This window comes from Lonchura striata, chromosome 4A (genome assembly GCF_050655825.1).
Source record: "Lonchura striata isolate lonStrDom1 chromosome 4A, ASM5065582v1, whole genome shotgun sequence".
NCBI lineage: Eukaryota > Metazoa > Chordata > Aves > Passeriformes > Estrildidae > Lonchura > Lonchura striata.
Genome location: NC_140742.1, coordinates 16,750,361 through 16,776,355, shown reverse-complemented (window position 1 = coordinate 16,776,355; position 25,995 = coordinate 16,750,361). Strand labels below are relative to the sequence as shown.

The following is a 25,995-nucleotide window of genomic DNA, read 5'->3' as shown; positions in this document are numbered from 1 at the left end:
TGTAGAGTAACAACCAGTGGATGGCTGTTACTCTAAAGCTACAAATTTTAGGATTCTGCAACTTCACCTGGCATTAAAAATGATGTTTCTTATGAACTGAGATTTGCTTATTTCCAGACATCTATTCTGGTTCTCCAAACCAAATCCAGTCCTGCAATCCCACTGCCAGCATTCAAATCCCTGAGGTAATTTTTAAGCAGAGCCACTCTGTGCCTCCCCTCGGTGAGGAGCTCCATGGATGGATGTTTCCAGGTAAACTCTGGCACTGGGATGCATCCCCTGGCTGCTCTGGTGACAAGTGTCAAACTCAAATCAGCCAGAGATTATTGGCTCAGGTTTCTCAAAAATCTCAATTTGCTTGGCTCAGGCTCCCCCTTGGACTAATTTGTCCCCTGGATTTGCTGCTTTCCCCATATGCTGCAGGATGTTTGGGGATCATCAATCTCCAATTTAATTGAGAGTTGGCCCTCCCATGAAATCCCAACAGACAAATAAATCTGCCTTCCCCACTGCTGACATTTAGTGGGTAATGAGGACAAACTCCTTCCTATTTTCAGTTTGGAGCTGTTCACTCACATCACTTGCCAAAAGGCAATAAAGCTTTTTGTATTTCAGGGGGAAAAACCTTTTCCTGGGCTTTCAGCTGCGATATCTGTGAACAAGAGCTTTGCACTCACCTTTTCAAACCTGTTTTGTTAGGTGCCACACCTAGAATGCAAACCCTCCAAAGAGCTTGGTTTTTACAGCGTTTTAAATCAATTCTATACAAGAAGAACTTGAAAAACAAAAGCAAGCCAGAATTAAAGATAGAAAAGAAATATAAAGGAAGAAAAAGTGTTTTTTTTTCCAGAAGAGAGGACCTACACGACAGCTCCTTGGATTTACTGCCCAATAACAGACAGCACACATTTAAAAGCCATTTTTGGCACATCTATAACAGTGTAAACAGTGTTTGCAGAAAAACAGAAATTTGGTTTTGCCCTAAAAGTGAAGATTCAACATAGAAGTGACTGATAGAAAATAAATATAGAATAAGAGGATGGTTATTTTCCATCTTTTAAAATGTGAAATTCACATACTGGATGGAAAAGACAGAAAATACTTGCATTTTAAAATACTGGGGTGAATACTGCTTTAAAATTAGGTGAGACAATTCTGTAGTTGGACTATGACAGAAACAGAGGAAAATTACCCCAAAAATATGAAAATGGGAAAAAGGGAACTGTTGACAGCCACACACACTGGGAAGCCACCCTTGATGCTCAAAGCTATGCAAAAATAAAAATAAAATTAAAAATGAGGAATGTCCTACATTTTTATATCAACACAAGCATGGATTTTGCTATTTAGACAGTTAATCAGGCCTTGACCATGGAACCTCTGAGAGAAACAAAGCATTTTCATCCTTACCAAAAGCAGCTCTGCTGTGGCATTTGTGCTGCTGTTTGATATTTGCTTAATTATTAAGTGAAATCCATGATGTATAAATATTGTGGATATCAGCCTTTACAAATATGTTGGTAGAAAAGGAAAAATTTGCTTGAGCTGTTTCAACATCATCACTAAAAATAATTTTTTTTCCTATTGTTGCTGGAAAGTGACCCAAAAAAAAGTGAGAAGCTCTTAAGTGCAGCAATGAAATGCAAGTTAGCAATGGAAAGGAGCTTAAAAATGAGCTGAAATCAGAGATTTTGGGTGTTTTGTGGTTCCTTACCCACCTCTACAATGTCATCATCAAACAGCAGCCAGAAGCCGTGGCTCTTCACGATGGTGATGTAATGCCCACGGTTTGGGCCACTGCAGGAAAAGGAATTGCAAATTTATTATCCAGGAGCCACTGCCCTCCCCAAAATCACCTCTGGCTTTCCCAGCTCCACTTCCCAGCTTTTCCCTGGTGAGGTTTTGTGATTTTTGCCAGATTGGTTCAATTAAAATGTTACTGTTAGCTGCTTGAAAATGTAAAATATTCAAAACATACGATGCTGTAAATATTTGATATCATCACTCATAGATCTTAAAAATCAAATTAAAAATATTTCAATCTCTGCTGTGTTGCATTCACCACTGCTGAGTATTTTGACCACTGTGAAGTTTTGACTTAAATCAGCTCTGAAATATTTTATTTCACAGCAGGAATTCCTTTAGTTCTCAGTGTGGTTTTAACCTTACTACAGACAGATCTTCTGTGAGAGCTCTTCCCCCTTTCTGGTGGAAGTTTCCAGTTTCAGAATAGAATTCCTTTGTTTAGGGCAACTAAATAAAACTAAATTTAAACTAAACTAAATTTAAATATAAACCAAAGTAAAACCCTATTTGCAAAATATTTCAAACAAGTTCTGAGAACTCAAAATATTCAGAAAATCTCATTTATCCCAAGCCTTTGGTAAATTTCCAGTAAGAATTGAGAGCAGGTGAGTTACAGGAATCCTAAAAGCCCCACATAGGAAAAAAGGTTTGAGGGAAAAAAGGAAAACCATTTAATAATCTGAATTATTAATCAACATTATCCAAACATGTAAGTGTAGGCAGAGGTATGGCAAATAAAAACTACACAAAAAAATGCATTGCATGAGATCCTAAAATGGTAAAAATTATATATAACTGTAACTGCACCACAACAAAAATCTTCTAGAATTCTATCAAGTTTATTTATACTAAATCTATGCATTATTAGCATTTTTTTCCTCATAAAGATATTTCAAAACATTTATGTGCTGTAGTAACTGGTTACTTTAAAATTCACACTTCCTGAAGGCATTTAGAAATACTTTTTCCCTTCCATGAGGGCTTTTTTTCCTAAAATGCTTAGCAGTTTTTTCCTCTGTGCTTTTAAAATCAGAACTGAAGCTGCTAAAACTAAAATTTAATGAAGAAAATAAGGATATTTTGAAAACCCAGCAGTGCACAGTTTATTCCACATGATGGCACCAGCTTCTAAAGAAACTTCAAGGGTTTAGGCAGCAGCAAGATGAAAACCATAATTTAATTCTATTTTAGTAGGTGTTTTTCCAAGATTACATTTTGTTCCATTTAGATTTCCTGGAAAACAGGATTAGGGGTGGAGGTTTTTGTTGTTTTGGGGTTTTTTAATGATTGCTCTTTGCTACAGCGCAAAGAAAACTTGTCTGATGTGTAACTGTGTGACACAAAATTGCAGAAAATGACAAACCTTAGCCTGTAAAGTAAAATTTAAGATAGTAAAAATTTAAAGTAAAATTTTAAATAGCAAAAAAAAACCCAGTAAAAAAGACAGACATTTTTTTAAAAAATCAAAATACTTCCAGCCAACCAGCTCTGACAGTGCACCTGCATTACCAAGCAGCGTTATGAAACAGCACAGGGATGAGAAATTCCTTCAAGATTCCAAGGGGAGGCAGGGAATGTGCAGAAGTACCTGCCACAGTGAACCACCACGGCCACCAGGTCGTACATCCTGTCGGGGTTGGTGGCATCCCCCGAGGTGTTGAAGAGGCGCAGCTCCAGGGGGAACACCACCCTGTAGCTCAGCTTGGTGTAGCGGTGCAGCTGGTCCATGTACTTGAACCTCTTCAAGTGCAGAGCCAGGATCATGGGCAGCTTCTTCACCCTCATTCTGGAGCACAAAAATATGTGAAATGAAGGGTAAGGATTAGAAAATCACTCCAAACAAAGATTTGTTCAAGAATGGCTTTGTTATGAGGAAGCGTCGTAAAAGGCGTCCAAAATATTGGTAGGATAAAAAAATCCTCTTTTTTTTTTTCTCTCTTAGTGAGAACAGGCAATATTTATTCCAAATTATTAACAGCACAACTGGCATCTGAATGCAAGACAACTGCAGAACAACATCAATTTTTCACCCATCAGTGGGAAGAAAGAGCTGGAATATATCTGTGCTGCTGCTCTGGCTGTGACCAAGTCTGAGGGGAGAAATAAGATTTTTTTTACCCAGTGCTCCCAGACAAAGCAGATGGGATATTTTCCAGTGGCTTTAAGCTGATTAATGCTAACTGGGGAAAAAGTGGATGTCTGGAAACACCAGATAGAAACTCTTCTGGGATAAACACAGAATGGATCTGCTCATGATGAGGCTGCCATGAAATCACTTGGCCTCTCCACTTCTCCTCCACCAAACACAGACCTAGACAACCTCACCTCTTCTTTGCCTGAATTCACCAGGTGTATTTGCCCAGAAATTTTAAGGGAACATCTGCCTCAGCCTGAATATTTGGCCCTTACCTCTTCTGTGCCTCCTGTTTGCTGCGGCACTGCTCACAATAGTATTTGTATTCACTGCATAGAGTTTCAGTGTTACTAAATCCCCTGTGGAAATCAGAGAGTGGCATAAGCAGGGATATTCCAGAGCATCCAGGCTGAAAATGCTGAAAAAAACCCCAAACAACACAGAGAGGATGAAGCTCCTTTCATTCATGGTGCTCCCAGACCCATTTGATGTGTATTTGTCTCATTCCTGGGATGCAGCATCAATGTTCAGCTGGAAAAATCTGGAATTTACACTATTAACTGCCTATTTTCTGACTAGGAAAGGTAATAAACAGCAAGAAGGTGATTGAGTTTTGTTTCCATCAGCAGTCATTCCATGTTTTCTTTAGTGGCAGAAATTAAATGTTCACATCTCCAGCCATTAAGTAGCAAATTCTGGATGATCCTTCAGCTCCCAGCAATTACAGATCCATTATCAGCTATTAAATAGCCAGATGCTGGATGCAAATTAAAAATCCAAGCAGCTGATAAGCCTTGGATCCAACAGACAAACACATGGAGCAAAAACCAGGAAAAACCAAACTGACCCTTAACATCAGGGCCAGGCAGCTGAAATTCAGTAAGAATATGAAAATAATCAAGAATTTATTGTGAAACCAAACACTGCATATTTATTTTTTGATAAAGCCTGCTTGTGCGATATAACAAATTCCAGTCCCCATAAAAGAAAGTGAAAATAAATTTTATTTACCAGTAGTATTTATTAACTACTAAAACCCACTAAGAAGCCTTCCAAAACACACACTATTTTACCTCATGTCAAAGCCTACAGAGAATAACTAATCCAGACCCTTTCCTTCTGACCAGGGCAGGTATTTTTTCAATTCCCAAAGAATTCTGTTTACCTTAGACAATGTGTAATTGATGTATTTTGTTCCACATCAACCGAGAGGTCCAGAAAGTCCTCATCTTTGCTACTAACCTTGAAAAAAAATAATAAGAAGAGATATTTGATAACAATTTAGAGCTGGCAGATTTCTTTTAACCAGTTCTGGAGTGGTGCAATGTGATTAAAAATAAATGTACATGCACACAAAGAGGCCTTTTCTTGAGCTAAACTAAAAGTGATTAAATAATCTGATGTGGTGTTAAAATCTGAAGAGGATCATTAAAAAAAAAAGCAACAACAACAAAACAAAACCAAAAACCTACGGAAAAAAGCACAAAACCCCAAACACTTTCTCATGAAACATCTCTCCCCCTTGAGACTTCAAAGCACTTCTGATTATTTCACTGGCAAACCCAGGTTTTAACCACTCAGAGCTCTCACTGGAGAGGTTTTAACCACATTCCATTTTTTCTGCAGCCTGATACAGCTTTCTGCTGCATTTCAGGGTGTAACAGTCAATACTCAGAGGCAAGGCAGAAACAGGCAGATGGCTCCTCAATTAAATGGGTTAGCAGGGAAGAAAACCATCTTTCCATTTGTGGAACAGTCACATTTCATTGCAAAAACCTTGAGACAGAATCCTATTAATGCCATTTTTAGAGTTTCTCCTCACCACATAGCCATAACTTTAGATTTTAAATGCCAAGAACAGTCTTTTCTGTTGTAACCACTTCTTGGGTTTTTTATTTCTCTCCCCATCTGGGTTTTCATTTTTTTTTAGCACTATTAAATCAGAGCATATGACAAACTACAAATCCCTGGTCTGAAGGTGGTGTGGCTCTAATTCCAGACTTCATGCCACTTTTTTTGCTCTCAAATAGAGTGGCCAAGGACCAGCACCGAGCACAGAATCCCAGTTCAAGCAACTCAGCTCATGCCAGAGTTAAATTAAGAGCAACTCTCATGTAGGAACACAACATAAACTCTCAATCACTGACACAGGGAATAACATGGAGACAAAAAGGCAGCTTGGATCAGGCAGGTGCAGCTGCCTCAATGGAAACAGGGAGGAGAAACAAGGAAAACACTGGGCCTTTTCTGGGCAACCTACCTTAATGAGCACTGGTTTGAGCATAGAGTCCTAAAATAGGCTATGCTCCATATTTTAATAGAGACAGTGCAATTTCATCTACCCTAATGAATGAGAAAGGTTGCTCAGTGTTAGGGAAACCAATCCAGAAGCTGGGAGAAAGCTAAAGAGGAGTGGTTTGGTGGTGCACGTACAGCCTCACAGTTAAGACATCTGGTTTCATTGGTTAGTGTTCCTTGGAAGATTTCATGGACCCACGTCAGATCAGGCTTGTCTCCTTCTTCACTCTCAATGCTGCCATTCTGGAGCTTCCCGTTCTGCTTCTCCTGCTTTTTCTCCTCTTGCAGTAAGTCAGCAATAGTGTTCAGTAGGTAGTTGAGGAATTCGTGTGCATCCTGCTGCATGTAATTATCAAATAATTCTGGAAAGGAAGACGAAGGAGAATGAACAACTGTAGACACTTCCCAACACCAGGTCACTGTGGTTTTTCCCTTCCCTCCTCTCCCCTCTTACACAGCTCTGGTGGCACTGGTGAGTTTGGGAAGAATTGCATTGTTGTGCTCTCAATGATTATCCTCAGGTTGGAAGAAACAAACAGCTGAAAACTACCACTAAGGAAACTTAGTTTGGCCATTTCTCAGAACTTAAGAATTGGTTTGGGTTTTTTTGTAGTTTCTTTCTTCTTTTCTTTGGAGAGGGAGAAAAATAAAGAAATTCAGATGTGTTGCCTTGGGGCCACTGGTTCATTAAGTCCAGCACCCAGGGGCAAACATCCCCTGCTGGAAGTTTCTTACTTTTCAAGTTCAAGCAGAGAGGATAAATCAACAGCCAGAACTTCTGCTCACCAAACAGCCCTGGGAAATAACCACCAGATCTGATCCTAAGGAATTCATCCTACCACAAATGCAAGAGAACAGGCTGTGAGTGGTTGGGCCTCCTGTGAGAGCTCGTGAGAGCCTGGGGCAAGGACCTGGAGTGTGCTTTGTTCCTCTGGAGAAGACCATGCCAGTGTGGAATATCTGGACATGTGCAAGTCCAGAAACACAGACACTGAGATAAGGACAACTCACAGGACAAGCACACAGGTGGTGAACTTCACACCACAAAAATCTTCAAGAAGCCTGTTAAGACTTGACAATTCAGACTCCAAAAGAAACCTGAATTTAACATTTTACATCCTTAAAAATGCATTAAAAAGTCATTTATTCATTTACCATTTTCCTTTCTCAAGCGGGAAATAAATTTCTTGGGTGGGATGACTCCCACCTTCTTCTTCTGTGTGGCAATACTGTTGAAGAGATCAGAGAGGCAGGTCAGGAGGCTTTCCTTCTTTCGAGGCTGCACCTTGTATGCCAAAACTTTTTCCCGAAATGGCCGACAAAAATAAAGTGCCTGTAAGACCGAGTTGCAGTAGCAGGTATTGCCGAACTGGTCAAAAAAACAGAACAGAGGAAAAACAAAGGGCTTTGGATTAGGGTTGTCAAAAAGGAATGACAGGAAGAGAGTGCATCAAGAATGTCACATAGTAAAGCCAGAAGGGTCAACTGACAGAGGTCATTTATTGGGGAAACTCTGCTTGGGATGGGGGGAAACACTGCCGGGAAGGGGGGAAACACTGCCTGGGAATGGGGGGAAACACTGCCGGGAAGGGGGGAAACACTGCCTGGGAATGGGGGGAAACACTGCCTGGGAATGGGGGGAAACACTGCCGGGATGGGGGGAAACACTGCTGGGAATGGGGGGAAACACTGCCTGGGAATGGGGGGAAACACTGCCTGGGAATGGGGGGAAACACTGCCTGGGAATGGGGGAAACACTGCTGGGAATTGGGGAAACACTGCCTGGGAATGGGGGAAACACTGCCTGGGAATGGGGGGAAACACTGCCTGGGAATGGGGGGAAACACTGCCTGGGAATGGGGGACAGGCTGATCCTTGTGACAGTGAGGGAAGGGAGAGGAGACAACATCCACAGGATACTGGGATTACACAGAAAAAGTAATTAAGGGTTCAGCAAAGAATAAAATTTTTGGAGATGCACAGCACTACTGATCATCCTGAGAGGGAAGGGGTAGCAAGGACACTAAATAAACAAATAATAAATTTCACAAAATATTTTATGTTGGGAGGGATCCACGAGGATCATTGAGCCCAATTCTAAAGTGAACAACCCATAGAGGGATCAAACCCACAGCCTTGGCATTACCAGCACCCTGCTCTGACCATCTGAGCCAATCCCAGTGGCAAAACGGATTATAAATTAATAACAAAACCAGTATTTCCTGCTTATAGTGGAACGTTTTGAGCAGCACATGATACAGGGCCATGCACAGAGCAGCTGGTTTGCATCTGGCCTGTGCAGGCAGTGTCAGGGCACAGATAAGGCCTTGCAGAGGCTGCTCCCTGTGGCTGAGCAAGGAGGACATCAGGATATCAGCTTATCACCCACAACATACCACGGCTTCAGAGCTGCTGCTCTGCAATTCACTGTGCTGCTGCTTCAAAAAAGAGACAAAATTCTGGGTTTCCAGTCCCCAGATAGCCTGGTAACAAGGTTCTGCACCCCAAGAACAACATGTTTTAAATAAAACAAAAAAGCATAAAAATCTGCCTGCAGAGCACATTGGTTTTAGGTGATACACTGAGACAAGACCACTGTTCACCCAAATTTGGTGTGATTCCTGAAGAGAAATGGTTTCACTTAGACTGAAACAGAAAATGAACAGCTTAATTCATACAGCTCAAAAGGTCACAGATTATAGCTACAGTAACATTGATTTATGCCATATGCAAACAACAGGGAACAACAGTTAAAACTTATTGACATGAGGAAAATAAAGATGGAAACTAAACAAACACATGAATGAGGAGAGAGAATCACTCACATGCTTGTTAGTGATCTAGAAAAACAAGGAAGCATCATGCTAAATAAATCAGCACACAACACAAAATAGGTATTCTAAGTCTGAAAGCTTATTTGAAGATAGGAGCTTCTTAAAATGAAAACTGAGATGAAATTCTGGAATAACACCATTGTTCCATTCTTCTTGAGCTTTAGTAAATATGAAGTATTTTAACAGTTTCCCACATATTCTGCAGTGGCATTAGACACAGTTTAACAGTCAGGTTGCTTTAGCTCACTGATCCAAAAGTTAATAACTATTCAGCCCAAAGTTTTGACCTCCATTGTTCACAAGTTCAACACCTGATTGTATCTGCAGTGCAATCACATATTTAACAGCACTGATGCTGAAGCCATGAAACTGCCCTCTTTAAAATACTCCAATTAATTCCATTAATCATGAAAGACCCAGAAATAACTTCAGAAAAAGCTCAGCAGAACAACAGCGTGAAAACACCACCCTCAAGAAACCAGTTGGAAGAAATGAAACACAGCAGTGTTTGGTTCTTCAAAACAGAGAATGGATGGGGTTCTAACAATTCTGGTTATTTTCAGGATGCTGTTTTTCCTCCTCACACTATTCAGTGCTCTGCTATTTTTGTTACGATTCCATTTTTGCCATTATGGTGCAAACCTCAGCAGCACTGGAATGGCCACCAGTTCTGGGTGTTTGGATAGCTGGGTGTCTTAAATATAAACTGCTAGAAACCCACACAAAGTCAATTAACTGGGTCTCTAATGAGCTCAATAAATACTATTTAGTTGGCCATACTTGGTGTGTGAAGACATAGAGCATGTCCCAGCTCTCAACACAACCCTGATGACCAGAACACAGAAAGAATTGTTTCTAGTGAGTTCTGCCAAAATTGCATTTTCCCATCATAAATAGGATGCCACAGAACCACTGCTGCTCTGAACTAAGCAGGACCAACATCCTCTGCACAGTTAATGCTGACAGACAAGTCTGCTGCCCCACAGCCAAACAAACTGCAAAAATTCAGCTTTTTGGAGGGTTCAGGGCTACACCAAAAATCCAGAAGGAGTATTACAACATGAAGGAATTATCCACCCAGTCTATGTCATTCATCTCCTGCACAAAACTTCCACTCCTCCCACAAGAGGGGTGTTTTTAGAACTAAAAAGTAACACATTTTTATTTTAAAACCTTCCCTGCACTGCAGCATCAGTGGAAAATCTTGTCTGGAACAGCATATGAACAATGGACACACTTTATTTTTTCCAATTTTCCAGCTAAATATTAAAATCTTAGAAGTAGAAATGTACTAAAGGAGGAAGAGTTGTCTCAGAGACTTTACAAGAAATAAATTTATTTTTCTGTGTTTTAGATGAAATGCTATCTTGGTTAATAAGCACACTGCAGGATGTGGTGTCTGTGCTCAGTCCCACTCAAAGAGAGAAGTCTCATCAATCAAGTTCTCAGAGAATCCTGCTAAGCTCCAAATTAGGATGTGATTTAAAACCCAGCATTTTAAGCACAGAAAATTCACTTACATTGACCAAGCCAAAGTAATGCTCATTCACAGGGAACTGCTCAGGACCAATCTCTTTCTCCAAAGCAGAGGCATTGGCGCCCTAAAAAAAACCAATATTTATGTTAGAGAAAACAGAAATTTCCTAAAAAAACCCAAAGAAAATAATAATTCACTTCCATTGAAAATCAGTATTTTGTGTTTGCTGTGTTCTTCAGAATTAAATGAATATGATGCTTTATTATCATAAATGTACCAAGGTCTCATTTAAAATCTCAACTCCCTCATCCAAAATTAGTAATCTGATCTAACAGAAGGGTTTTCTACATTTGAGTTTATTATGAATTACCACAATCAGCTGCTCTCACTTAAAACACCAGGTTGGCCACAGTGATCTTGAAACAGCAACTGAATTTAGTCAAGAATGCACTGTAAAAATAAAGAATCTAATCCTGCATTCTTCTAGCTTTATTTTGCAAAATACTGTGGACAAGTGAAGTTTTTAATTACAAACCCCCAGAAGAATGGAAGGAAGAGTTTGATCACATCTCAGATCGCCTAAAGTGCTTTGGCTTTTCATTTCAGGGGAGGTATGAAGCTCACAGTGCATTTTGACATGTCCTTGAGTTTCCAGCAGTACAATGGGGATGGAATTTGCTCTTTTAGACACAACTGAAAACTACCACTGCTCTGATTTGGCACATAAAGCAACAACTAAAGCATTCCAATGGTTTATTTTGAATTTCAACTTGGGCCACTTCATATTCGAAGTGGTTTCTTCATCTCTTTCCATTTTCAACCCACCAACACCTTATGGATGGGAATATCTTGGGGTTTGGTACCTTCCCTCATTCCTCTCCACCTTGTTCTTTAATGCTTCTTGCTGATGCCCCACAATTCCTGAGCTCCTTTGTGCAGAATCCAAACACTTTGGATTCCAAATTCTGTTTTAAATGCCCAGGTGACTCCAAGTTCAACCTTGCCAACACAGAAATCCTCCTGCACAGGTGAGCCACCTTCAGACACCTCAGAAAAGCATTCAACCAAACATTACAGACCAGCAAAGCTCAATTAATTTATTCCCTTGAAGCAACCAATGACTTTTAATCACTGAGCTAACATTTCCATCACTTCCCTATTAATTAGAGACTGTAAGGACAGTTCCATCCAGATTGTCTTTAACAGAGAAATAACTAAAAATTTCCTAAAAAAACAGGAAAGAAACCAAGAAATAATCTGGTTTAACAGTTGTAGTTGGATGTCCCCCATCAGATTTACAGTGAGTTACATTTCTCAAAGCAGATAAAATGAGGCAGGCTCAGAACTGGGTACTCCAAACCCCACAAAAAATTCACAGGGTGCTGACAGATTTACAAGCAGAGCTCTGCTCAAGCAGCAATTACACACAACATTTCTGAGACATCAGTGCCAGTTCAGGCAGCTCCTTTCATTTGTTTCCTTGCAGCCATCCCCTGCTTCCAAGGAGCTCTTTTTCCTCCAAAATCTCCCCCAAAAAACCCAAACCAAACCTAAAAAAAGGAGAACTATCAGCAAGGAGGATTTGCTGACAGGGGTCTCTCCTGGGCTACCTCAGCTCTCCACTTCCACCGCTCTGACCCACACTGCCTTTGAGAAATGTTGTAACTGGAGATGAGCATCAAAATTCAGAAATGCACAAGAGGGAAAAATTCTGGAATTTTCAGCCTGGAAATCAGAACTGGCTCCTGCTGAGGTTGTTTTGCTCTTCCATGCTGCATGTTTGGAGATTAGGAAAGGAGAATTTGTAAATCCTGTCAGCCTGTGAAGTGCAGTTTCAATTTCTCTGGAGTTTCCTTGCCCCCTCCATGATCTCCAGTATTTTATCAGGCAAACACTGGAGAAAAGCTCATTAAAGGAGGTACCAAACCTCACAGAACCAGTGACACCTGTCACACCAGTGACAGCCCAAATGCTCCAGCTGGAAAGCAACACATGGAATAAATACCTGAACAAATAAATAAAACCATATGAATTGTAATTTTTAATAAAGCTGTGATATAAAGAATTGAATAACCTACCATAAACCAGGCTTGTCAGCCAAGCCACCAACTTGTATCCATTTAACCTGACAGGTCAAAGGTGAGTTTTTTCCAAAGTGTTTCCTTGTATTTATTGCCCAAACTTTATACATTTGGGTAAATTAACTACAGAGGCAGATTAAAAAAATAAGGTTTCCTTAATAAATTAGATTATATTTAATGTATTATTTATAACTAAAGTTTTAGATGCCTCATCCCTGGGAGTGTTCAAGGCCAGGCTGGAGCAACCTGGGATAGTGGAAGGTGCCCCTGCCCATGGAATGGAATGAGCTTTGAGGTCCCTTCCAGCCCAGATCACTCTGGGATTCTGTGAAGTTTCTTGCCAGATAATATATTAAATACATAAAATGATAAAAAACCCAAAACAGGACTCAAAGCACTTGTGGGAGGAATTAAAAAAAAAATCACAGATTAATCATAAATAGTTCTGAAGGTGCAAACTTACAAATTAATAGTGAAAAAGCTCCAGGAAATGCAATGCCCAGCATTCCATGGAAAAAGAATTCCCTTGCAGAAGCCCAGATGATTCACCACAGAGTCAGTGTCCAGGAGAACTGCACTAAACAAGGATATGGTGGGGGAGAAATCCACTTTATGGTGAGGCCACCACTTGGCCTCAGTCACGTTTTGGGGTAAGGTCCAGAACTGCAAAGTCCAGCTCCTCCCAACAGGGATCTTTGCAACTCAATTACCAATTAGCCAATTAACCCAGTGCAGCTGCAATCTGGTCCAGCCTGAGCCACGTCCTGCTGCAATGAGGCTTTGCTGTCACACTGACAGGGTTCACACACCTTTGCCCACCCCAGCTAAAAGAATTTTCCATCTGCCACAGACCACAGCAATATTTCCTCACAAGAAACAATCCACACTTCATCATTTTGGAAATATAAAAGTCACATCTTGTCTAGAGTTAAAAATCTAACCAAAGTGGCAAGTGCACATACTATGAAAATTTATTTTATTATTTGGGGAATTAAGAAATGCACCTCTTTGGGGTGTCAGAGCCAAAATGTTTGGCATCTTGTGCTACTTTGGACACCTAAAACCAACAGAAAATCAATACAGCTTTGCTAAACTATGTGACACATAGTGGGAGCAACAAGAAATGCCATGAAAAAATCCCACATCCATAGCAATCGAGTTTGCTTGGCATAAGACAGCTAAGCAAAAACACTAAAAACTAAAATACAGCTGAATGTAGAACTTAATGACTTCTCACTGCTAGTGTAAAGGAAATAAATGAATGTTTTAACAGCCCCAGAGTACATCCTTGGCTTCTGGGAGATGCAGGGAAATGCTCTCTCTGCTGCTCTGCTTCAGGACCATCAAACTCAGTGCTGTGAGCAGGAATAAACCCAGATTTCTACAATGCACAATTACCCTAAGAGAAAAACCTCCCCTCATTTAACCACGTGGTGACAGTGATTGACTTATATAATGAGATGTGAATTTAGTGTCTCACAGAGGTGGGGGAGGTGACAACAGAATTTTCAGCACTTATAAGCAGAGTTTTCCATTTTCTGGAAATTCCTGGGACTTCAGGTGTTGTCTCAGAGCTCCCCTTTTCTGCTCACACCCCACCCACAGACCTGGCTGTGCTTCCACAGTTCTGGAATTATTAGTCAAACAGGAAAATGAAAAACTGCCTGGCCCATCTCAGCTATCACCACCTCAGCAGGAATGCACACAGCTAAGAATGGCCAAGAAAACCCCCAAAGAACAACAATAAAATATTTCCTGTCACAGCTGCAGTCATTTTACTTTATGCATATCAGCTAATTAAAAGAAGGGTCTACCCAAAAACATGTCTGGAAAGACAAAGAACACCCTTAAAAAAACTTAATATATCAAATATTAAAGTATCAAACAACAGCACAGGGAATTGTTAATATTCAGGTTTTCCTCACTTTTTCATACCAACACAGTGAGGGGCATCGCAATAATATCTTGATTTAAAAGTGTAAGAAAAGGCAGGATGTGGCACTCAGTGCTCCGGGCTGGTGACAAGGTGGGGATTGGCATGGTGGACTCGATGATCCTGGAGGTCTTTGCCAACCTAAAGGATTCTGGGATTCTATTCCATGCTCAGAGCTGAATGAGATGTAGAGAAAATAGCACTGGGGTAAACGAATATTTACCCAGAGAACACACAAGGCAAGTTTTGTTGGATTTTTTAAAGAAAAGGGATGTGAAAAGAGCAGTTTGAAACCCCCTTACCTGAGGGAGCTGTCTAAGCAAGCTGAGGCAGTGATCCCACAGTACTCCTGCAATTTTAACTGAATAACCCATCAGAACCAGAAGAGAGATCTATCAACTCTTCCAGATTGTAAACTCTGAGTAATTTTTGCTCACTACAGAAGTCTTAAATTTATCTCCAGTTCAATGCACCATGCAAGTAGAATAAATAGCAGTAAACTTTTGTTTCTCACCCAGTAGTAACTCACTGCAGCACCAAAAGAAGATCAGAGAAGGATAATTAGGCATTATTGCCTCTTCGTAGCAAAAAAAAAAAAAAGAAAAAAAAAAGAAAAAAGAAAAAAAATCCTATTCCTGCAAAGAAAATGAGTATTTTGCATAGCCTAGATTTAATTGATTTCAGAAACTGGAAATGTATCAATTTTCCAGGGGCTTCAATACTTGGTGACCTTAAACTTACTGAATTTGTAATTATTTTTACAGACAAAAGCTCATAGATTGCATTCACTTATCTGACAGAAATCAGAGGAGTGCTCAGCTCTGTCTGTATTACATTTAATTAGCTTTATGGCAGAAATTACAATTGGTCTCTGAGTTGAAGAGTTTTGGTGAAGCTGTGGATGAATAAAAGCTGGGAGTGATTATGAACAACCTCACAGCTCAGAACAGGAGCTGCTGTCAGCTGAGAATTCCACATTTCCAGCATCCTCCTGGTTCCTGCTTCAAGTTACAACCTCTTTCCTTTTCAGCAAAATGAGTTTTACTGAGTTTCAGTGAAATCCTGAACAACCACAAGCCTTGGCTGACAATTAGAGGACTGTTAATACAGACTACCCAATTTTTTTTACCCTGAACTAACACTTTCCCACTTGGCTGGAATCCCCATTTCCATTCCCAAATATCTTGCTTTCTGCTGCTCTGGAGGTAACTCTGCACTTGTGGGGATGGTTAGAAAAGCAGAAAGAAGGGTGTGAGGAGACCAGAGCATGGAGCAGCTGCTGCTGCAGCTCCAGGGAAAAAAGGACCAAAATTAGCACAACTCTGGGTCAGGACCCTCACTGTTACTCTGAGCTCTTGTCAAAATAATCAGGTCAGTGCTGTGCTGCTGCTCAGCAAACAGTGAGCACTGGAGCTGGAAAATGAGGGAAAAACCCATAAAGCAGGGAAGGAGTCACGAGTGGGGAGATCCCAGTGCCCTGGGAGCTCATGGCATTCACCCCTGACAAGTTCTGAGGGGCTCTAGTTACACAGGTTTTGAATTGCCAGTGGGTTTAGAACCATTCCATAACCACCACTAACTCAATGTAATGACAAAAAATACTCAAGATTTCTTTGGTGTCATTGACAGACACAGAAATTCAGAAATATTTGTCAAACAAATGCTTCATGAGGTTTCAACTGATGGTTTTTAACAGGGATGAAGCAACTGCTTGAAGTACAAGGGAATTAAGTAAAATGGTGAAGTCCTTCCAATCTTTTCAAAAACACAACTACAGTTTGGTCTTTTTTCAAAATTGATCCTGCCAAAATCTACAATAAGTCAATTTTTTTTTTTTTTTTTGGTTAAAGTTTGCTATGCTTATTTTGGGCACTCTACTACTTTAGATGGACACACATAAATATACACATCCTAACAGATGCTCCATTTACAGTTCATTTGTGGACAGTTGCAGATTGTCAGAAGAGAACTTTTAAAATATGGATGTGTCTCCCAAAATTTCAAAAAGCTTTCTATCTGCTCCTTGTATCCTGTTGAAGCTGTAGTTCTCTCTAGTTCTCTCAACTTGCCTCCACCCTTCAGCTGCTTCAGGTCTGTCTAAAACACACCCAAGACTAATCAATTCCATTAGCTCACTTCCAACAATCAGTTAATTTAAAGCCCTCTCCATACAGCCCATGCAAATTGGAAGATTCAGCCTCTCTTTAAAGATAATTACTATGGTTTTAGCTCAGTACAAAAATATTAATTTCAATATTACCTGATTTTTATGCATTTCTCTCTTTGCAATGGATCTAATTCAGTTCAAGTGAAGGAATTAATGGCTCATAACTCAGGGGATCTCTAACCTTTCCCTGCAGTTGGATGCACCAAGGAGCTGTGTAGCATCACTGGAGTAAAAACCTGATGAAATAAAATCTCTGAGGATATTCTGGCTTGGACTCCACACCATCCTAACTCCTGGACTGAAACCAGCTGCTTCCCACTAAGCACCTGCCTGCAAAAGACATTTCCCTTAAAGGAAGGCAAAATAAGGGAAAAAACCTACAAGATTTCAGTGTCCAGAATGTGCCTGGTGCACAAATTTTGCTCTCTAATTACTCATTTGGCTTTGAACAAATGAGAGTAGAAAAGATTCAAGACTTAAACCAAGCTGGGAAGCAGCTTCCAGGTGGTGCAGAAAGGCTCCCAGGGACACCATCGTGCAGCACTCCAAATTACAGGAGCTGCTTAAACCCACTGCTGAGGAGTTGTTTTAAGAGTGAATAAACAAATCAAAACAAAAAGGGGGAAAAAAGAACAAGTAGGCCAAGCCAGAGCTACTTAAAACCTTGCAGGAAAGAAATCTGCATGAGCTGATGCAGAAGTCTGCCTGCACTTACTGTATTTGCTGAGATAATAGTTCCAGCTTCAGGACTATTAAAATTACCCTGGGGAAGTGGAAATGGAGCAGATTGGGGTTGTATTGCTGCAAGTTTATAGAACACATTGTCATGGTTTTGTAAACACAGATTAGATGTTGCTTTCTCCATCCTTTAAAACTCCTTGGCTGTGTGGAGCACTGAAGGCAGATAAAAAGAGTTGTCAGCTGGGGGTTTGAAAGGATCCCTTTTCATGGATCTGGGAAAGCTGTCTGTTCCAGGCATAACAAATTACTGTAAATTGAGCCCTGGATTGCAGCACTTTGCCTGCATAAGCACTCCAAACAAACTGATAATCCTGAAAGGAGCAGTGTCACAGACTCTCCAAGGCTCCACGCTTCCAAAACCCACAGAATCTTCCTCCTAAGGCTGTGCCTATTTCCACTGGGGAGGAAAGCTCACAGAGCACCCTGACTGCTGCCATGGCACCCAGAGAAACTCCAAAGTGCTGTATTTCCACAGGAGCTTTCTCCTGTGAAGCCTTAATTGGAGTGGTTTTAAATCAATGAATGCAGGCTGCTTTGTAAACTCCTGCAAGCACATGTTTATTCTGGGAGGAGCTGGTCCTGCAAGGTCCACAGGATCCACACCTCCCAAAGGCAAAGCAGGGCCCACACTCCTGTGAAACCCTCTCATCTTATGCTCTCTAAGTGAGATAGGAAAGCTGGGCTCCAGTGAAGAAAACACGTGGAAAGGATGCTGGAGAAAGGGCAGGGAAAACAGAACCTTTGTCAGCAGCTCCTTCCTTTCCTCAGCCACATCAGCACTGCTCCCAGTCCCTCCCAGTTTCCTTAGCCACTGCCTCCCACATCAGCACTGCTCCCAGTCCCTCCCAGTTTCCTCAGTCACTGCCTCCCACATCAGCACTGCTCCCAGTCCCTCCCAGTTTCCTCAGTCACTGCCTCCCACATCAGCACTGCTCCCAGTCCCTCCCAGTTTCCTCAGTCACTGCCTCCCACATCAGCACTGCTCCCAGTCCCTCCCAGTTTCCTCAGCCACTTCCTCCCACATTAGCACTGCTCCCAGCTCATCCCAGTTTCCTTAGCCACTGCCTCCCACATTAGCACTGCTCCCAGCTCATCCCAGTTTCCTCAGCCACTGCCTCCCACATCAGCACTGCTCCCAGCTCATCCCAGTTTCCTCAGCCACTGCCTCCCACATCAGCACTGCTCCCAGTCCCTCCCAGTTTCCTCAGCCACTGCCTCCCACATCAGCACTGCTCCCAGCTCATCCCAGTTTCCTCAGTCACTGCCTCCCACATCAGCACTGCTCCCAGCTCATCCCAGTTTCCTCAGCCACTTCCTCCCACATCAGCACTGCTCCCAGCTCATCCCAGTTTCCTCAGCCACTGCCCTCAATCCATCCCAGGCTCCTCATCCACTTCCTCCCACATCAGCACAGCTCCCAGCTCATCCCCCTGATTTCTCCACCACCAGACTCGTGACCTTGTGCTTCTCCCAGTGACCCAGTAACACACATAGGAGTGGTGTGGAGGCTTTGCCAGCTCAGCTCTCAGGGATTCTGCAGCTCTTTAAGAGAACAAACACAAACAGCTCCCAGCTGTGCAAGGCCCAGTGTTTACCAGCATTGTTCTTTTGTGAGCTGGCAGTGAGATTTTATCAGGAGCCTCACACATCAAACAGTGCAGGGACAATGCTGTGGAGAGTGAGGAAGTGGATGCTGAGGGAGGGTGAAGATTTATAAATAGGTTTATATTTCATTTATAACTTCAGACATTTTACAGAGCAGTAAAACTCAGCTGTGGGGCCAATCAATGGGTCTGAATGGGGAGATATATTCACAGCTTAGTGCATGAGAGGTTAAGTGGATAAATCATGGAATAGTTTAGGTTGGAAGGGACCTTAGAGCTCATCCAGTGCCACCCCCTGCCAGGGTGGGATACCTTCCACTGTCCCAGGCTGCTCCAAGCCCTGTCCAACCTGGCCTTGGGCACTGCCAGGGATCCAGGGGCAGCCACAGCTGCTCTGGGCACCTGTGCCAGTGCTTTACCACCCATAATGGAAAAAATTCCTTCCTTTCCAGTCTAAATTAACCCACTTTTAGTTTAAAACCATTCTCTCTTGTCCTTTCATAACAAAGCTTATCCCCATCTGTTTTACAAGCCCACTTGAAGTATTCACTATAAAAGGAGCTGAAAATAGAAAATACAACATACAAACAAGCTATAATGATGCACAATGCTGCCCTTTATTTTGGCAGCAAGTGCAGGAATCCCCCAAACTGACATCTGCTGGAGCAAGCACTGAAAACCATTTCTTTTTTAATAGCAACAAGACAGCAAGTGATGTGCATGTAAACAGATGAATTCCAAGGCAATAAAAGCATTTCTGTAAATCCTGATTAAAGAACCAAACAACAGAGATTCAATAATAGAGCACATCTTGAACAAGCTACACTCTGTTATTTTAGCATCCTTCCCCAGGTATTCACACTTCATTTTTAAATGGTAGCAGCTCTGAAGTAGAAGTCCTCTAATATAATCAGTCTACTTGTAACAAATGAACCACGGAGTGCCCAGCTTCCTCAGCTCCAGGCACAACACAGCTGGAATCTCTCATGATCTCTCACTTTCCTGAGGACAACTAAAGCATGACATTTTAAAAGTTTACAGACAATCAGAGCAGACACCAGAACAGCACCAAAGCTCATTCATGCTTTCAGGACTGCTGTAAAATCCCAAAGCTCGTTCCAAGGGAAGCTGTGTGTTCCACCTGAACTGCAGGCTGCCTTTGCTTCCAGCCCAAACTGTCAGAAGCCCCAGATCTGCAGCAATAAACACCCATCACACACAGAATTAAACCAGAATACAAACAGCATGTGGGGAAACCTGGAAGTGACCTCCTCCCTGCTTTGCAAAAGGTTGTGTATTTATTTTCCCCAAAAAACAATTATTCTCAGTTATTCTCAGGCTGGGTTTTAAGTGCAAAGATGAATATTTGGATTCTTTCAGGTTAACAAGTCATTCAAGAAGCAGAGCACTGCTAGAGACAGAAATCTGCTTAGCCAGCTGTACTTCACCCTCCCTTCTTCCAGTGGTAAAAATAAATGCTATAAATGTTAATTCTCAGATAAAGCCAAAGCAAAGTCCTACAGCTACAGGTGACAGCAGGGAGGTGACATTACACACCAGAGACACCACAGATCTGCTTGAGCTGCCCAGTGTAAATTATTCAGGTGGCAAATGGAAATGTGGGACTTACAAATGCTGCAGCCACCTCCCCTCCAGCACTGAAGTCAATCATTATGTCCTAATTCAGAGTAAGTAAGACTACCCTCAATTTGTAGCCTGGATTGGAGTTCTTCAGGCATGTCCTACTGGTTTAACCAACAATTAGACATGAATCTAGAGGAAGTGGCCCTAATTGCCTACAAGAAACAATATTCTGCTCACAGACTCCTCACAAGCTGCCAGAGAGGAAAAGCTCAACTCTGGGCTTTGCACCTTGCTCCTTTCTCAAGTTCTGGTCTCCTCTTCCAAAAGTTCTGTCAATTCAACAAATTCCTCAAGTTGTGACTTCAGAAACTCAGTTCTCCAACTGCCTCAGAGCATAGAAAATACATCTTGGTCAGAGGATGCAGCCAGACCCAAGGAATTCTGCCCTCCTCACTCTCCTCAGCCAAAGGATGATTCCCACCTATCCACCCCAGACCCACAGATCTCCTCTTTGTACACTTCTGAAACAGCAGCTGTAGATTTTTTATGCAAAATGCCTCAGCAGTGCTTTCTGCTTCCATCCCTGCTGCCATTTCCCTCAATGCTGCAGCTGCCTGCAAACAGAAGGAAAAACCCCCAAAGGCCAGAGCAAAGGGAAGGGCTGGGACACAAAGCTGGTGCCAGGGAAGCAGAGCTGGGGCAGCGGCTCCTGGCCATGGCTGTGCTTTCCATGTGGTGTCAGCAGCCTCCCCAAGCAATGAATCACATCCAGATCAACAATCCTGCTCCCTCCCAGCTCCCAGTCCTGGCCAGGCTGGAGCTGCCACACGGATGTGATGGAACTGATGCCTTGTGAAGGCTGATCTAGAGCAGAGGCTGGACAGAGAATAAAGCAGGGATTTATTCAAAGGATCTCTTCCATGGACCCACCTTGGGCAGCACAAGAGCACAGCCAGGGCTGCACCCAAATGACCCAAAATGGTCCCAAATGCACGAGTGCTCCCAGGGGCTCTCCCTGGGATCAGTTCTGCCCCATTTGCACCTTGGAGTTCATTGTCCCATTCCAGCTCCAGCCCAGGCAGTCCCATCCTGATTGTTTTTCTCTCTCCAGCCCACGGTGTTTGTGCTCCTGGGCTGAGATTTGGATCATTTGTCCTTGGTGCCCAGCTGGAGCAGGAATTGTTTTGTCTCCCTACTCTGTGAAGAGAGCTCACCATCCCATAATATGAAGCTCAGACCCACACACTAAAGCAGCACAGAATCTGAAAAATATAAAAGCCAAAACGTGAGGCATCAAAATCCTGGAAAAGGGATGGTGCACAAAATGCCACCACCCTGAGGCACAGCAGAGCTGATCCACAGGCAATTTTAGGGAGGGGGAGATGATTCAAGTTCAACCTCATTACTGGCTGCTAATGAGCTCAGAATTTCATTTTTAAAGAGATATTTGAGAGAAATGAGAAGCAGTCAGGAACAGCAGTCCCTGTGATGCTGAAGGGTCTGACAATGGCACAAACCTGGGTTTCATTTTTCCAGCCTGGAGGACAGGTGATGACTGGAAATGCTGGCAAAAACTTCATGTTTTACTAAAAAAAAAAAAAGTCAAGTCCTGTAGAATCACTATAGATTAGCATAATCCTGAAGAAAGCAGCTCCCAAAGGGATTCTGTTCATGTATTTCCATGTTTTTGTAAAGAAGTCTCAGGTTTTTCATCTACCTTTATGACAAACCAAAGAGTATTTTTACTTGCTGGACATGCAAATAAACTCATCCAGTTTTAAAATACAGCACCCAGACCTTAATTTCCTGGGCTAGATGAGGGAATAAATGTTAATACTGACAGGAATTTTAGCCAAGCTACACATGCACCTAAAATGATGATGCTGACAGATTCCACAGCATTTATTAAACAACTAATTAAGAAATTTGGAAGCCAGTTTCATGCAAACATTTAGTGCTACCAGCACTGTTCTGTGATTTCTGCACAGAACTGAAGCAGCAAATTCTCCACTTGAAACATGTGGGAGAATCTGCCTCCCCAGGGCTGCAGCAGTTCTTGGAAAAGAACAGCCCCAGAACTCCAGGAGGGGAATGGGAGGAACCTGCCCAGCTTCCATCCACCATCCCAACCAAAATCCAGGCAGGCACAGGAGCAAAACTGCCAAAACCCCACTGGGATGTGCTCAGTCTGGCTGCACAGTCCCAGGGAAATGCTCTGCCTTCCCTCTGCCCTCTCAATCCAACACTCAGCCAGCTGCTCTCAGGAATGCATCCAAAATATTCCAGGGACTGAGTCAATCTCTGCCTCTGGGCTGCAGAACTCCTCGGCAAATTTGTGACTCACCTCTCAAAGCCTTCACCTCACCTGTGTCTGTGACAGCAATTAAAAAATACAAATTATCTAGGAAAAAAAAAACCATTTGGTGAGACTAGGGAAGGATAAAGTCCTGGGAAGCCTTCTCCCAAGGACTTCCAGGGAGGTCTCCACGGCCAGGGATTTGAAAAGCAAAGATTAATGTCTCTTGTTAGGGGTGTGAAACTGCAAATGCCCAGTTTGTACTGGTTCAGTTCAGCCGGGCCCGGAGTCACACTGGGAGCCAGCACCTGCATGGCAAAGTAGGAAAATCCTGTTCCTTTCCCACCCGGGTGAAACAGAGCCAGGGAAGAGGCGTGACCCTGCCGAGGCTGCAGAAGGGAGAAGGGGAAGCTGAGCGGTGGAAGGGCGGCACTGTGAAAACAGAAGTGCTCCAGGCGGGCAGCCCCAGAGCGATGTCCTGGAGGGAACCGCTCCCGGAGTTCTGGGAACCGCTCCCGGAGTTCTGGGAGCGCAGCTCCGGCGTCCCACGGCCGGACACAGCACACTCACAGGGCAATAGCTCAGCCTGGCCACCCCGGCCTCTGTTTACACAGCGGCGGAACTTCATTAAAAATTCTGCATAATCACGCAGTTAGCAGCCTGCCGCTCTCCCGGACGGTGCCGGGACACGCATGCACGTGGAGAGACTGCAGAGCTCTGACAAACGAGTAGAACGAGCTTTAAAAGGAACTCAGTTATCGCAACAAGCCACTACGACCTGGGCACAAGGCCAATTAATGCCCGATTATTCCTTTTCTCTCCGAAAGGCAGCACCAACCGGCCCGAAAAACAGTTCAGGGCACAGGCGGCGGCAGACACACCCACCGGGAGCGCCGAGTTCGCGTTTCTGCACCTTTCCCACCGGATTTCAGCCCCATTATCCCAAATCCCTGCGAGCCCCGGCCGCGCTCCCCTCGCCCCGTCCCGGCCCCTCAGACACCGGTGCCGGCGGCGGGGCCTCCCGCAGCGATGGGTCCGAACCGCTTCTCCGCCCGCACGGCGCGGAGGGCGGGCCCCCAAGGCCGGGAGCCCCCGGGGAGCGGCCCGCGGGCTCTCACCATGGTACAGACGGCGGCGAGTCTCCGCACCGTCACCAGCGCCTCCATCCGCCCCCGGCCGCCGCCATCTTGGGCCGCGACTGACAGCGCCAGCTGCGCACCCGGTAACCCGCCCGGCCCGTGCGCCGCGAAAACCGCGCCGCCCGCGCCGCGCAAACACCGTTCCGAGGCGTTCTCGGTCCGGGGGGACCGGGCTGGGGAACGGGAATGGGAACGGGGACGGGAATGGGAATGGGAATGGGAACGGGAATGGGAATGGGAATGGGAATGGGAATGGGAATGGGAATGGGAATGGGAACGGGAATGGGGAATGGGAATGGGAACGGCAACAGGAATGGGAATGGCAATGTGAATGGGAATGGGAATGGGAATGGGAATGGGAATGGGAATGGGAATGGGAACGGGAATGGGGAATGGGAACGGGAATGGGAATGGGAATGGGGAATGGGAATGGGAACGGGAATGGGAACGGGAATGGGGAATGGGAATGGGAATGGGAACGGGAACGGGAATGGGAATGGGAATGGGAACGGGAACGGGAATGGGAATGGGAATGGGAATGAGAATGGGGAGTGGGAATGGGAACGGGAATGGGGAATGGGAATGGGAACGGCAACAGGAATGGGAATGGCAATGGGAATGGGGAATGGGAATGGGGAATGGGATAGGGATGGGGGAATGGGAATGGGATCGGGAATGGGGAATGGGATTGGGATTTGGGAATGTGAATGGGGACGGGAATGGGGATTGGGATCAGGAATGGGAACGGGAATGGGAATGGGATTGGGGAATGGAAATGGGGAATGAGGAATGGGAACAGGAATGGGGAATGGGAATGGGATCAGTAATGTGAATGGGACTGGGATGGGGAATGGGATCGGGAATGGGGAATGGGATCGGGAACGGAAATTGGGAATGGGGTTGGGAATGGGATTGGGAATGGGGAATGGGGAATGGGGAAAGGGATCTGGAATGGGACTGGGAATGGGGAATGGGATCGGGATTGAGAATGGGAATGGGATTGGGAAAGGGATCTGGAATGGGGAATGGGGAATGGGATCAGGAATGGGATCGGGAATGGGAATAGGATCAGAGATGGGAACAAGACCAGGATGGGAACAAAACCAAGATGGGAAAAGGATCAGGATGGGAATGGGAACAGGACCAGGATGGGACTGGGATCAGTATGGGGAACAGTTTTCCCAGAGCAGCTGTGGCTGCCCCTGGATCCCTGGCAGTGCCCAAGGCCAGGCTGGACAGGGCTGGGAGCAGCCTGGGACAGTGGAAGGTGTCCCTGCCATGGCAGGGGTGGCACTGGAGGGGCTTTAGGGCCCTCCCAGCCCATAATATTCCGTGAGTCTGTGGTTCCCTGATCCCTGTGGGCCCCTTCCCACTGAGCTCCCGTGGTTCCGGGGCTCGGGGAGGAGGCTGGAGCCCCACCGGGATGGGCGCTGGGAGGTCCCTGTGACACTGGAGGAAGGCACTGTCCCCACAGGGCTGGGGGCTGGGGGATGTCACCAAAACCCCACCAAGGGACACTGCAGCACCCCAGAGCACAGAACCCTCGGAGGTGCCTGCTGGAACTCTCTGGTTCCCAAGACTCCTTGCAGAGGTTGTGGCAGCGGGATTTTGGGATGGGGTGGGACAGTGGTGCTGCCCAGGGATCCTCTGCTATTACCGCACATCCCACCCAGCAGGGTGACAAAAAGGCTCTCTGGGAGCTCAGCACCACGAATGACAGCAGTGCCCATTGTAAATCCTGTGGGAGGAGTGGGAAGCGTTCCTGAGACACCACAGAGCTCGTCCTGCAGGGCACAGTGACAGCAAACACATCTCAGAGGGAGAAACAGCGAGGAACGGGCAGAAATTCAGAATGGGGCTGATCCTGACCCAGAGCTGTGCCCAGCAGGAGCAGGGAGGCC

At 44.1% G+C, this 25,995-nt stretch overlaps 1 protein-coding gene across 3 annotated transcripts in view; it reads right to left on the bottom strand.

Annotated features, from left to right (window-relative positions):
* Window positions 1-24,154, bottom strand: part of LOC110467883 (ubiquitin carboxyl-terminal hydrolase 12) — a 28,273-nt gene extending 4,119 nt beyond the window's left edge. Inside the window, exons 1-8 of one of the 3 annotated variants that reach the window (XM_021525285.4) lie at window positions 24,074-24,154; window positions 10,593-10,673; window positions 7,394-7,607; window positions 6,374-6,600; window positions 5,106-5,182; window positions 4,216-4,299; window positions 3,395-3,592; window positions 1,719-1,797 (exon numbers count right to left, since the gene is read on the bottom strand). In XM_021525285.4, the coding sequence (XP_021380960.1) occupies window positions 1,719-1,797; window positions 3,395-3,592; window positions 4,216-4,299; window positions 5,106-5,182; window positions 6,374-6,600; window positions 7,394-7,607; window positions 10,593-10,673; window positions 24,074-24,121 (1,008 nt within the window). In that variant the 5' untranslated portion in view covers window positions 24,122-24,154. Of the gene's footprint in view, window positions 1-1,718; window positions 1,798-3,394; window positions 3,593-4,215; window positions 4,300-5,105; window positions 5,183-6,373; window positions 6,601-7,393; window positions 7,608-10,592; window positions 10,674-22,176; window positions 23,827-24,073 lie in introns of those variants that run through there. The other 2 variants (XM_085570651.1, XM_085570652.1) reach the window with 2 other exon arrangements.
* Between the last annotated feature and the right edge of the window lie 1,841 nt (window positions 24,155-25,995).